This window comes from Manacus candei, unplaced genomic scaffold (genome assembly GCF_025592945.1).
Source record: "Manacus candei isolate 608988 ecotype Guabito, Panama unplaced genomic scaffold, ASM2559294v1 h1tg000018l, whole genome shotgun sequence".
NCBI classification, from domain to species: domain Eukaryota; kingdom Metazoa; phylum Chordata; class Aves; order Passeriformes; family Pipridae; genus Manacus; species Manacus candei.
The window spans coordinates 16,523,248-16,537,104 of NW_026138066.1; the positions used below are offsets into that span (position 1 = coordinate 16,523,248).

Genomic DNA, 13,857 nt, shown 5'->3' on the forward strand with positions numbered 1-13,857 from the left:
TAAAATTATATTCCTCTTGTTTGTTCTGCTCACTGGAGCAGACTGTAGTTTCTGATTTCCTTCCAAGAAAAAAATATAAGTGCTGGACAACTGTGAAGAGAACAGGGGTGAGGGGGTGGGTGTCTATCTTTGAAAGTAGAGTTCAACCATGCTTGGAGACAGGGTAAAGAAGCAGAACCCCTCCTGCCCATCTGTGTATGAAAATGGAAGGGGTAACCCCCATGACGTCTGTGCTAAGGGCTCTCAAGCGTTGGTAAAGTTTGCATGACAACCTGTGCACCTCCATGGCAGATGGGGGATGCTGGCAAGAAAGAGAAGGAGACAGCAGAGGAGGAGACTACAGATATTTCTGTGGTCAGCAACCTCTCCTTTGCATTTCTGGAGTGAGATAGTTTTGGTTAAGTGTTCTATTTTGTCTGAATCAAACCTCAATTTTGTCATGGTGTTCTATCTTCATACACTCGTCCTTGACCCTGCCCCATTCTTGTTGCAGCCTCCATCTTACTTCTGATCAGTTCCCTTTGTTTCTAGTATTTTCTTTTTCTACAAGGCTGACATTCTTACAGTCTTTGGCTCTAGGATTGTTTTTGTCAAGTTCTTGGTCAGGCCTTCCTTTCATCCCGGTGATTCTCAAAGGCCCTGCCCATCCCTTGAGCCTGAGTTTGTCTGCCCTCCTACTGCTGGGATTTGACAGGTAAATTGAAGAAGAAGCAACCATTTGTTTCAGTAATTTAACAAATTTGGCAAGTTGCATCCAAAGATGAGTCTGAGCCAGGAAATTCTGAAGTGTGGATGAATGACAATGACCTCCACTGCTTGTTGCATCTGGGCTTCCAGTTAAGGGGCTTCTCCTACTGATCTATGCCTGTCCATTTTATGCCTTTTGTAACTTGTCCCACTCTGCAGGCCTCATGCTTTCCTTACTTTTTCCCCAGGACTTTCTTCTGTCCTCTCCATTTCTAATGCCTCCAGACTCCAATAGCAGTCCCGAATTTGTTTGTGTGTGACACAATACACTGTGCAGACATAAAAAAGGTTGAAACCACCATGGCTATTTGAAAGTGAAAAACAGACACAGAATTTTTTGCTCTTTGAAACAGAGCAGCTTTTATGTGTGATCTCCCTACCTGACCATCTCAGGAGAAAAGAGCATCACTACTTCCCACACTGTGCCAGAAGAAAAGCAGAGCACATGCAGCACTGTTAAACTCACCAGACAGCTTTATGCTGGCCAGAAAACATCTCCTAGTCTCTGCCACGTCCTGCAGTCAGCCATGGGCTTCTTTCATGTCTGAAGTTACATATACACTGCAGTGAGGAAGGCAAAAGAATGGCAGGGAGGGAAAAACTCAGGATCACTGTGGAGCTGATGTCCATGTGGTGTTCTGAAATGGCTCACTATGCTGCTTGGAGAAGCTCATCAGATTATTTACAGAGCCTGCCACCCTGCTCACATCATGAACAAGCTCCCCATGGAACCAAGGCAGAACAAAAGTCAATCAAGACTGAAATATGTGGGTCAGACAGCCTGAATAGGCAATCAGTTCCTGGGTGAGCCAAGCATATCCCTAAATAAGCTCATCAGGTCTCCTGATGGGAAAACCTGGTACATAGGGGCTCCCTGTGCAGCTTTTCTGTGTCCCACTGAATGGACAGCCAGTCACAAGTGGTGCTGTGGTGAATTTTGATAAACCAGCTTGGGTTTATTCTTTCTTTCCCCCTTCCATGATAGTTTCCCTAAATGAGATAAATCCTGTCAAAACTGATGCCACTAATAACCATCAACCATCTAGTTTTAATTAGAGTTTGCTTCATTAATGCCCCAACTCCTCTCTGCGCAGCAGATTAAATAATGTACTTGCAGCTCATTTACACAAACCCCCAAACTGCAAGGCTGAGCTGCAATCCTTTAATTAAACAGCCCGGCTGATCCCTGCCGCTGCCTCGGCTCATCAGTCTAAGCCGATTAAAGAGAATAGGGACTAATAAAGAGCATAAACAGGGAAGTGACTCTCATCTCTTCAAGGGACTTGGAGGCTCCAGCGGTGATCGGCTGCTTTCTCCTCCTCTACCTCAGCCCACATCCCGTCCTTCTGGGACCTGCAAGAATGGTCCTGCTTTCAGTAGGAACCCAGCCTCGTCTTGTGGGACAGGAATCCTGTGGGAGGCTGAGGGAAGATGGCCAGCAGGAGGGTGGCACAGCAGGCAAGGTGAAGATAAAAAGGGACATCAAAGCAGTAAGACGAGTGAGTGCCTGACTGCAGGAGAGACCAGCAAGAGCAGCCATGCAGCTCAAGTGAGGGGCAGGAGAGGAAGGAAATGCAGGGAATGACAGTAGGAGGTTGGCTGCCAGGAACAATCTGGGACAAAAATTTGTCTCTGCTGGTAGTTTGTGATGGTCACTGTCGTTCTTGTGTGGTCTTCCCTAATGTTTGTCTGCAAGATTTCTGACTCTTTCTTTGCTACCAATCTAGCTAAAGATGCCTCGGCTTCACATGGATGGGAATGATTAGGAACATGTCAGTGTCTAACCACTCAACAGAAGCCAGCTCAATGAGGTGATTGGGATTATTCCCACTCATATTGTTCTGCTTTGCTTCACTGATTGCCACAAGCAGAGCCAGCCCCCTTCTCTCCTGCAGCATGTGAATTCCTTGTGGGGAAGTAACAGCTCCATGAGTTTAGCAACGCAAATTTCCCACCTGGCTGCTTAGCTGGGTTGCACCAGCAATTAGCAAGACTGGTGCTGTAGGCCATGAATATTAAGAGATAGATTTGATCCCAGATTCTGCCAAGAAGCTCAGAGCCAAAGTACAAGATGAGGTGATGGCAGCAGAAGGCAGATTCCTGTTGCTGAACTGTAAGGGCTTTCCCATTTCAAAGTGCAGTATAAATCCTGTATATGGACCACCATTGTCTCCAATGGACTTGTACACTACTGGCTTCATGACCATAAGCCATCTTGCAGGTTGGGTTTCCATTGAGTATGCCAAAGATCAGGTTTAGTGACAGGAAGAAACTCCATGGATGGCAGTAGGAGCCAACTCTGCTCCTTTACTGAGGTGCTGATCAGACTCTGATTTAGCCAAACCCTGTAATTTCATAAAGCAACTGCTCTTTTTCTTGATGGCTTCTGCCTGTTAACAGTGGGGTTTCATTCTGGGGATTTGAATAGCCTAGTAATTGCATTTCCAACCTCTCCCAGTCTCACACAGTAGAGACTGGCATCCCAGAACAATGACCTTAAAATGTGTCCAGCAGCAGCCCAGCTCTAACAGGATTACATACCATTTTCCTTTGTGTGAGGTAATAGGACTGAGATGAGAAAGATTTGTTTCTATTAGAGTAATGAGAGGAAATGATGGAGTCACAATTGGAGGGAACAGTATATTCATTCAGTTGCCTTTCACAGGCTTTTCGGAGCCTGCCTCTGGCTCCCCTGTGGTGCTGAATAGGAAATCATCAGAAAATCACCTCTCCTCCAGCAATGGGAAAAGTTCTACACAAAACTTTAAGCGCATGGGGTAGGTCCACTTCGGCAATGGACATGGGGATAGCACTGGAGTGCTTGTGAAGCATCGTGTCACAAGGGAGACTGGATGGGATCTGGGTACATTTCTGTAAAGGGCAGGATCAAATCCCAGAATAAATCTTCGGGAAGGGAGGATGTTCCACTGCATTTGTGGGAAAGTCCTTACTATCTATAAGAAGTGCAGATGAGGCCTGACCTGCTTTTAAGATAAAGGAACCAGAATCCTTCCAGGAAGAGGGAGCAGTCTTCTAGAAGGGCTTGAAGGTGTACTGAGCAGAAGGGCTAGGGTCTGAAATATCTATGGAAAAGTTGGGCAAACTCTGTTCATACTTTCCTGTAATATTTCCACACTTTTGAGTAGGGAAACTGCTGCTTAGATCAGGATTAAAACATGATTAGTGCAACTGGTGAAGTGTTTACTTCATGATTACAGACCAATGAAATTGTAACTCAATATAGTTGAGACTTCAGACAGCTGTGGACTCATTTCTAAAGTGCCTGCTGGATTAGTCTTTGTAGCAGGTTGGTTGCTTTCTGGCATCACAGCACCAGGTAGTGGTAAGGAGACCTGTGAACCATCAGCAAAATCTCCAAGCCAGCCTTCCTTGCAGTTCTGGTGAAATTCCTTCTTGCCTCACTTGTGACTTACCAAAGTATTGAAATGAAAATACAGGTTCTTGCTGGAAGAGGTCCTTTGTGCTTGTTGCTGCATTTGTATATGTGGGAGGCTGATAAGTAGATGGGCACATTTTGGATGGTTCTTTCAAATCAAACCTTCAAACATCTTTCTTCCCAGCTCTCTGAGCTGCATAGGAGTATGCTACCCCTTAAGCAGCACATGTTTAAAGACCAAAATCTGATTTCATTTACCTCTGGAGATCTGCTCTCTCTGATTCTTCCCATTTCTTTACCTGAACTCTGTTTCCATTGAACATACATTTGTTCTTTGTCCTATGAAGTCATGTTGGAAGGCATTGGCACAAAAGAGCCATGAATATTATCCACTGCACAGTCACAACATCATGTCCTTCTTTGGCTCCCCACTGCTGTAGCCCAGGAGCATCTCTCCTCCCAGCACAGCTCTCACTTTGCCCTTGGATCACTCTATGTCCTCTAACAGTTAGATCCTCCTGAGAAATCCCCAAGACTTTGTTTGGGTTGTGAATGAGATGTCCCTTAAGGCTGAAGCCCATGAAGTTGTTGAGAACTGAACCACTCACCAAGTGAATTCTCCTTCTGGACACTACTGAAGCACCTTGATAAACAGTGGGGAATGATGGTTTTCCACCAGTATCCATCACTCTTTAAGCATTACAGTAAAACAACTGAGCTACTCAACATCTTGTCTGAACTTGTAAAAGATTGCCTCACAGAAAGAATGCAAATCCAGCTCATGAAATGGGAAATTAGCATTTCTGACTTAGGATCACTGGCAGGATGTTGGATATAGAATTGGGAGGTCAGTGCTTCCTTTCATCTCAGAGCTACTCAGTGGCTCTGTCTCAGGTGTGAAACATGATGATGATTCTAGTCTATATCAATTCAGATCTGTAAGCTTCCACTTAAAAAGCATAACAACTCTGCCTAATTGGCCCCCAGCTGGCAGTGTCAAGTGGATGCTCCTACAATTAGTGGACAATGGAGGCTGAGTTCTTCTCTGATTCTTAATGGAGAACACTCCAGGTCAATCTTAACAGGTTGTGGACATGCCAGTGCAAAGCAAGCCTCCACACCCATGATCTGTGTCTTGTGTGCTCTGGGGACAAATCACAGTCCACAAAGCTCTTCAGTCTGACTTCTTGCGTTCCTACCAAAGTCCTCCACACCACTGGTTTTGAAAACACACAGAAGTTTGAGCAACATTTCTGCTTTGCTAGCACATCCTGTTTGTGCTTCTCATTTCTTTTCCTTATTGAGGTCACAGTCATGAAGAGAAGATTTTTTTTTCTGCTTCTTAACAGCTCATCTACTTCTTATTCTTCCCTCCCTGTAGATTTAATAATCCTGTTCCAGAGAGTACGATTGGAGGTTGCAGGGATGCTGCAGACAGGCAGGGATGGGTCAGCAAAGTTCACATAAATATTCCCCCGGCTCACAGTTTTCAGAGTTTGAATTTTAGTCTGACACAAAGACGTGGGCGAGGAGTAATGTCTAGACCCAGATTTGAACTCTTCCTAAGCTAGGGAGTGAGTAGATTCCTTACTTTTTATGGGTGTTTTGTACAGTGAGGACTAGCAACTTTAATTGCTTTGCAGGAGCCTAGGTCCAGAATCACAAAGATGTTTAGTGAATGTAGATTTAGGGCAAATATGGAAACACTTAGAATTATAAGCAAAAAATATTTTAGAGAACATCCTTAACATCATAGTTACCAACAACCTTGGGAATCTCTTGCAGGGAGGTATAGTTGGCAATTCTTCTGGTACTATGACCTGGGAGGAATGGCTCTTTCTGGAAGCATCCAAAGAAACAGGAGGTCAGTTTCAGATGCAGCGTCTCAGTCCCGTAAAGGAGATCCACCAGGACATTTTGGCACTATCTTCCACACAGACATTTCTCAGCTCCTCTCCAACAGCTGGTGCAGCCACTCTCAGGCAAGTGTGGAGAACATGAGGGTGGGGAAGTAAAGTAAGGAATAGATGGGCTCTTCAACAGGAAAAAAAATATTTCTGGCGGAATCTGGAGTCTCCCTGTCATGTTGGTTTCTTTGTTTGCCCCATCAACACCTTTCTTCAGGAAAGTGGAAGATGCCAGGAGAGAGAGGCCAAAAAAATCCATATTTGAAGTATCTTATTTTGAAACTGCAAGGGTGCCCATCAGACACATGTTTTCTGAGAGCCTGAAGCTGTACACAGCCATTGCCTAGCCACAGGTTCTTCCAGTCCTTCCTTTTCCCCAGTTGCTTCTGTTGCTTGCCTGAGTCCTGCCCTAGAGGAATTTGGACTTGGATTCAAGTACTCTTCTCCCACATGTGACAGTGCTTGCTATTTCTTGGGCCATGGTAATATCTGTGAAAGAGGATCAATCATAGCCAACCTTACAGTTGTGGAAGCCACTTTCAACAGTTGTTGAGATCAGTTAATCACTTAGTTGCATTAATACCAGACAATTCATTCTTGGCTTGCAGATGATCCTCATGTTCTCTCTCCCCTATATTGTGGAGAATTCCTTGCCTGTAACATGGCAACTTTTTGGTACTGGGGGAATGCAATATAAATGCCTGCTGTATCCTGTGTTTTCTGTGTGCTAATGCCACAGAGATGCAAGAGAAGAGGCTATGCCAGCCTTGGAAATATTCCTGTATCTAGCACTGAAAAGCAGGCACAGACGGTTGATAAAATAATAGCAGATGGACTGTGGTGGAGCTCACACCATTCATCCTAATCCTCTACTAATATCATCTGACCTGATCTGCATCAGTCAAGACGTACCCACCGCCAAAATTGAGCCATTCCAGACCTTTTGTACACTATGGTGTGGTTCTGTGGAACTTGACAGGTGGTTTTTGTAGACCCTCTGTCCACAGGCTTATTAATGGCTTGTAAGGAAGAGACAGATAGGGCAAAGAGATGAAAAAAAGGAGCCAATGAGAAAGAAAGGGAGACAGACTCATCCCAACAAATGTAACAGTGCTACTGTAAGAAAAATGAATGGCAAACATGCTATACAAAGAAGAATGACAGGAGAGAAGGAGCAGGAAAAGCAGGAAGATAAAAAATAGTTTAAATGAAAGAAGAAACTGGAGGGAACAAGAGCATATGAGCAGGAGATAAATGAGCAGGTCCCTTGGCTGGAATAGTCCTGTTCATGCCAGCATTCTTTGGCAGTGACAGCAATGAGGCTGTGGCCTTTTATTACACATTTTCTTGTAGTGTGATCTCAATCCAAAGGCCTTTTGTCTCTTTTGTGCTCTGCAACTCTAACTCACTCCTCTTCTGACCACCCCCATGGGACAGGCTCTGTTCTCAAATACAATAAGCTCTCCTTTTGAAAAATCATCTCTGCACTAGAATTTCTTCTTCTGCATGTGGCCCTGGCAGGCTTTCATGTGTTTCAGGAAGAACTGAAGAATCTGAGATGCTGAAGTGGAGCACACTGTACAGCTGCTCAAGCCACTCTGTTTGGGTTCTGAAAACATCTAGATAGGTGAGGGAGTGGGTGTAAAAAAGTTGGGACATTTTTGGGACTGTCACCTTGCTTGTTCAAGGCATAAACAGGACCTGAGTTCAGTGAGATTTTTCTTTTGAGACAGAAGAGCCCAACTCTGGCCATGCCACTTGGAAGTGTGTTCTAGTAATTTTTAACCATCTCTGGCTGGCACCTTGATTCATCAACACATAGATAGTCCCATCATCCCACTGGGAATTGTATTTGTGTAGTGATTAGAGCTGTATGTCACCTTTGTGATGCCCCAAACTGATTATGTTGCTGCTTTCCTCTGAACAGGTCATGATGCTGTTATTATTGCCTAGGTTGACTGCAATCTCTTTCATTCCATCTTTTGGAGAAAGAGGGAAGACAAGGATAGGCTACCCTATGTACACACTGCTGGTACTCTTTTGCATGTCTTTCAGGGTGACTGACAAAATATAACAGATGCCTGTAGTTTCATAAATACACCGATGTGAGAGTGGTGGGTCAAGATGCACAAAACTGGATGACATAGAATGATGTTGTGAGAAGTGTTGCTGTGCTGTTACAGCACAACTGGATCTGATAAGGATGTTAGATTGCCTTAAAATAGAGCATATTGGGCTGGATCCTTCACTGACTTTGGTGCAATCCACTGGCATAAAGCCATTTAGCAACAGCCAGAGTACTGCTCAACCACACAGTAGGATTGGTTTCATCTAGGAAAACTCCAGTTTTACTTAATGATCGTGCTCCAAAAGTCCCATGTCTGAGTATGGAGAATAAAGGTGGGAATAATTTTCATTCCTCATAGGTAAGTGAATTTTAAGTGCCATAGGGGAATATGAGCTTGCATGACCAAATATGTAAGCTGCTAAGTCATTCTGTTTTCCAAATGGGAGTGAGGAAAGATGGAAAAAGGAATGAAGCCTAGGGGAAGAGAAGTGACATGAAGTGGATCAGAGCGTGAGCGAATCAGCAGTGATAAAATAGGTTAAAACCTGGAAAAGTAGAGCTTTGTGCCTACTGCGTAAGGCTGTGGGGGTGGTCACTGGATTGGGAAGAGGAGGAAGGAATGCTAGCCTTGCTGTTTCTATTTTGGTCTTCAGCCAAAGGCCAACACAAACCCCTAGATCTGAACACAGTGGCAAAGTTAAAACCTGGATCATATCCGATTTCCTAAAGCTGGTAAATGGCGTTTGGACTGTCTGTATTGAGCAGGATGGTGATTTGAAGCTGTGTTACTCTTTCTGTTGAGGAGAACTGGGTTTCCTTCTGCTTGGTTTGGCACAAGCAGTGTCCTTCTACTGGGCTGCAGTGATTGCAAGAGATGAAACAGCCAAGATACTTGAGAATAGAAATAAAATTTTTCTGAGTCACAAAAAGATCTTCCTGTGAAATGGCTCACTCAACTGCCTTCAGAAATCAATTACCCTGATCCCTTAGGAGGGAACCCAGAGGTGCAGTCCAATGTAGGGTCCATCACAACAGGTGGAAAAAGAAGACCACAGAAGCCTTGCCTTGGTTTATAAATGCCAAGAGCTGTGTCCCTCACCCAGCTCATAGGCAGCTGAATTAGGAGAGCAATGGGCTGAGGGGACATGCAAGATTTCCTTTCCTTATAGAGACTCTGCTGCCTCCCAGCCCTGAATTCATCTCATTTTAGCAGTGAAATTCTATCTTCTGCATGATTGCACTGGCAGGCTTTTGTCAGCGAATTTGGTGATGTTCAAACCTGCCTCGGGGACGAAGAGCCAAGAGATCTGAGTTGAAGTGGCAGAAAGACTGCTGCTGAGAAGCCAAGTTTCTCTTTCCCGGGGTGCTGAGCGGGCAGTTACACTAATGTAGGATGCCATCTGTTTTTTCCTTCTCTAAAAGGTCGTGTTTACCAAACATTGGAGAGGCAAGAGAGGTCCAGGGTTAAAGTAAAAGTAATTAAACCCTGAGAGCAGGGCCTCCCATGCCTTCAGTATCCACTTGGTGCTTTTCACACCTCAGTGATAAGCACAGGTGCCCAGTTTGAAGCAGCCACAGGTAACCCTCTCTGCAGTGACAGGCTGTGGGACCTCCTTGTCTAACCTGCAGAGACAGCACAGAACCAGCCTGGGGTGTCAAGCCCCGAGATGTGACAGGCAGCTCAGAAAGGGGCTCTACTTCCTAAGCTGAGCCCTGTGCTCCTGCAGCTGGAGAAACAGGAGTTGTGGCTAGGAAGGGAAGAGGAAAGAGGGATATGCCAGAGGGGTGGCCAAAGTACCATTATGAGATGTCACCCAGACACACACAGGAACTGTAAGAAAAAAGCTATGACAACCACACCACGCAGCACAGCCAACCTTGCACCATGAACACCACTTTTCATTTAGTGAGAGCTGCCTTAGCTGTTCCAAGTTACCCCCTGGAAGAGCCTGTCTTTCCCCATGAAAAAGAGAGATCCTAATCCTCTGGTGGCTGAAGTCCCTCATGGAGAGCCAGGCCCTCAACAAGCAGCCAGCCCAGTCTGACACCTGGACAATCATCTTTGTGCCATGAGGGTATGGGGTGCTTCAGAAAAATTTAATTCCTATAGTGCTGTTCTGTACCAAAAGGCACAGCAACACAACAATGTGGGAATTACAACAGCACATGGGGATCAAGTTTGAATACTAAATCTGAAATGAAGGCCCTGACTTTGGCAGGTTGGTCCCCGTGGGACAGGAGGCATTTGATAGTATTATTACATTATCTGTCTGCTTAATGTACATCTCACCAAAACCACTTTAAGCAATGTTGAAAAGATGTTGCCTGGTTCAGTCTGTGCTAAAGGATGTTAAATTTAATTGATTTCCAATGTATTTACTGTACCCTACTGTCAAATCTATTTTACAGGTGTGCGCGCTGGCCTTTTTATGAAACAGATTATATATTCTGAGATAGGTAATGAGCTCAGCTAATTATCATTAAATCCTCTTGGGTAAAACTAGTGTGAGAAGATGGCTTGATGCCACTGCTTTGCAAGGTGTTATGTGAATGTAGACAAAATCAGAATCTTGTTCCTATATTTGTCTTTGTTGGAGGAGACTGTCTGAGAAAGCCGCAGCTCGGCTGGCAGGGGATGATTTGCCAAGATCAAATTCCAAGTTACCTGCCTCTCTGGCAGGAGAGACTTTTGCCTTCCATCAGTTTCAGCATGCTCCCAGGGAGCATTGCCTTCAAGTCACCCTAAAACCTGAACTTAAAAGCAAATCAGAAGCAATTCTTTTGCACTCAGACACCCTGCACGTCAGAAATCTCTGAACCTTGAAAAGATCCCATAATATATTACCAAGCCTGTCTCAGCCATTTTTTTTCATTGAATTCTGATGAACCCATTCACCCATATGTCATGGGTGTCCTCAGGGAACACTGAAATGGTATAAACTGAAAAGGCACTTTGGACCCTGCTAAGTCAGCAGTTGATTTATTTTTTTTCCTGAATAGTTAAGCTCAGGAAAGACAGAGTGAGCATAGGTTCTTGCAGACTTGGGGTCTGGACTCCATTCTACTGACATTAGCTGGTGACCTCTTTTTCTAATTCTCTATAGGGCACTTTGTAAGGGTTTTTTATTCTGACATCTGTGAAGCTTCGAAGTCTCATATGACTCTCAGGCCATCATAATATTAATCACTTATGGCAATTTGAGAGCAGTATATATACAATAACCAACGGATCCTCATACTGAGCTCTGTGAAATGTATTAATAAATTTTTGTGGTCTTTCACAACTAGGCCATGTAGTCTTTGCCTCTATTACGGGTCACAATCCTGCTCACTGACCTTGAATACCATGATGAAGGTGTTTGGTAAGTTATACATGGGAAACAGCAATGTGGTCTTCGCCTCTGTAGTACTTTTGTAACACCTCACAGCCTTCCGTACAGTTAGCTAGACTTTTTTGCATAACCATTATACCTGGCAACAGCGCATCTGAACATCCTCTTCTTGGGTGACTGGTTTCTCAAACCACTCACCAAATCCAGAAGTGCCATTGCCATTTTTTGTTCCTCTGTTATTGCTCTTATTTATCTGAAAAAAATTTTTCTTCTTGGAGGAGAGAGGAGCAAAGAGATGAGTTTTGTGTCACGATCATACGGGAGCTCTTTAGCTCTGGAGTGATCAGTGAGAAAGCTCAGGTTTAATTTCTTACAGCACTGACATTACTGTCCCTGAGAAGAATAGCCCTTCTGGCCCTTGAGTCCTCTTTAGTCACTCAGCTACTCTGTAAACACTTTTGTGAGAGCTCTGAAAATTAGTTTTAGACTTGAACTGATTCTGATTTTTGACAGTGGTGCAATGGAATGTAGTGTCTGGAGCACCCAACTTGTGTGTTTCTGCCTGTAGGTCTAGCTTGAAATTGTCATTAAAGATTTGTGGGGAAGGGGCTGCATGTTGTTACTCAAGTCATCAAGTATGGGAATGTTTAAGCCTGGCAGTCAAGATCCAGCAGATAACCATGGTTCATTTCCACAGCTGTCAGTTAGAAGTACAGATCTTTGCCAAGCTGGAAACATGTATTTCTAGAAGCAAGGAGGTGATGAGGAGTATGCAAGGAAGGGCACCATCCTCATGCTTTAGCAAATGACAAGTAGTCAAATCTCTCCCAGGACAGACAGTGATGCAACAGCTCTGTACAGACATAGGGAGCTGATACTACTAGGAATGGGTATATGGGCTTCTCTGGCTTGATAATTTAGTATCACTGATTTGGTCTTTACATTTCCAAAGTAGCAGGAAGGGAGAAAAGAGAGAGTCATAAAAAATCGTCTACATAATACCATTTCTCCTCTATCATCTCCCTACATCCTTCCCTTACTCTAATCCTTACATAAAATCTTCCTGAGAAACCTGCACATAAAAGCTAAGTATCAGAAGTCTTATTTACTTGTGCTAAATAAAAACATTTATGAGCACCAGCTGAATTGTCTCAGCGAGAGCTTTTTCACCATCCCGCTTTCTTGAAACAAACACTAGGATTCAGCTCAAAACCCTGATATCCCTGTTTTGAAATGCTAGACTGGTGAAAGTATTTTATATAAGCCCCGAGTCAGGTTGTCTGTAGTCACCAATTTTGTTAACAAACCTGGTTGCTGTCTGCAGCAGGCATGAACAAGTCAGCAGTGCAAAAGTACAGGAGATACCTGAAACATGAGAGATATTTTTTTTACAGCAGGTGAAATCTATTTGTAATAATGACTAAGCTAGTTGCTACGGGTCATAAAAGTCAGATAGGAACATCTAGGAAGAAGAGAACAGCTGATTTTTTAGTCTTACCTTTTTTTTTTTATTCTGATTGCAAGTGATTTACATTAGTATTACAACTTTCAATCAAACAGAATTCAAAGAAATTACAAACCTTTCCTACTTGACTGTATGACTGGCAGAAAATTGTTGAATTAATCATGCAAGAGTATCTGTAAAAGCTGTGAAAAATGGTGGTATATGATACCTTAGGACAGCAAGTAAAGAACACCGATTACAGTTGAAACTGCAGGGGTGATGCTGGGATACAGAACTAAATTAACCTAGTTGGAGTTGGGCCGGGACTTTGGGATTCACACCTTAGACTCTGCATGGGACTTTTAATTATTGCAAGTGGTTAGACAAATTTTCTCATCCAAGAAACAGAATGTGCAATAGATCCATTCCCCTTCTTCATCTCACAGCCAGGGAGGCTGATTGTTTACTTACCAAGGGAAAACAAGTGGGTCCCTGTAATTTGCTTAATAACATTTTTTTTCTCAGAGATCTTCCATGTTACAGTGCCTATTCTTGCCCTACTTACTTTCCTTACTGTTGGTGGGTTTGTTTTTTTTTTTTTTTTTGGTTATTGTGATTATAATATCTCCTGAGCCTTCATTTTTTAACAAAACCTGTGTTCTACCGATGCAAATCAACTCTGTCACTCAGGACAGAGGGAAAAAAATCAGGATTGTTAAGTTTTTAGCCTGTATTTAACTGCAGCATCGTTTTTGATCTTTAGCAGTGTATTTTATTTCTTATTGGGAGCTTCATCAGTTGCTGCTACTGGACAACAAAAAAAAAGCCTCCCCAAAACACTTCCTCAGAAACAGGTTCAAGATGGGAATAAAACTGGGAGGAATACAGGTGGTAAGTGAAACCATAGGGCTGTAATGATAACATTCAGACTGCTAAGCAAACTCATTTTTTCCACTGCTTAT

The 13,857-nt window shown here is 43.6% G+C and overlaps 1 protein-coding gene across 5 annotated transcripts in view; it reads left to right on the top strand.

The window, feature by feature from the left end:
• Positions 1-13,857, top strand: part of IQSEC3 (IQ motif and Sec7 domain ArfGEF 3) — a 100,462-nt gene that overhangs the window by 44,259 nt on the left and 42,346 nt on the right. Inside the window, exon 2 of one of the 5 annotated variants that reach the window (XM_051784902.1) lies at positions 5,930-6,126. The exons of the other annotated variants lie outside the window; for them this stretch is intronic. Coding sequence (XP_051640862.1) covers positions 5,960-6,126 — 167 coding nt within the window. The 5' untranslated portion in view covers positions 5,930-5,959. The remainder of the gene's footprint in view (positions 1-5,929; positions 6,127-13,857) is intronic. 5 annotated transcript variants of the gene reach the window in all.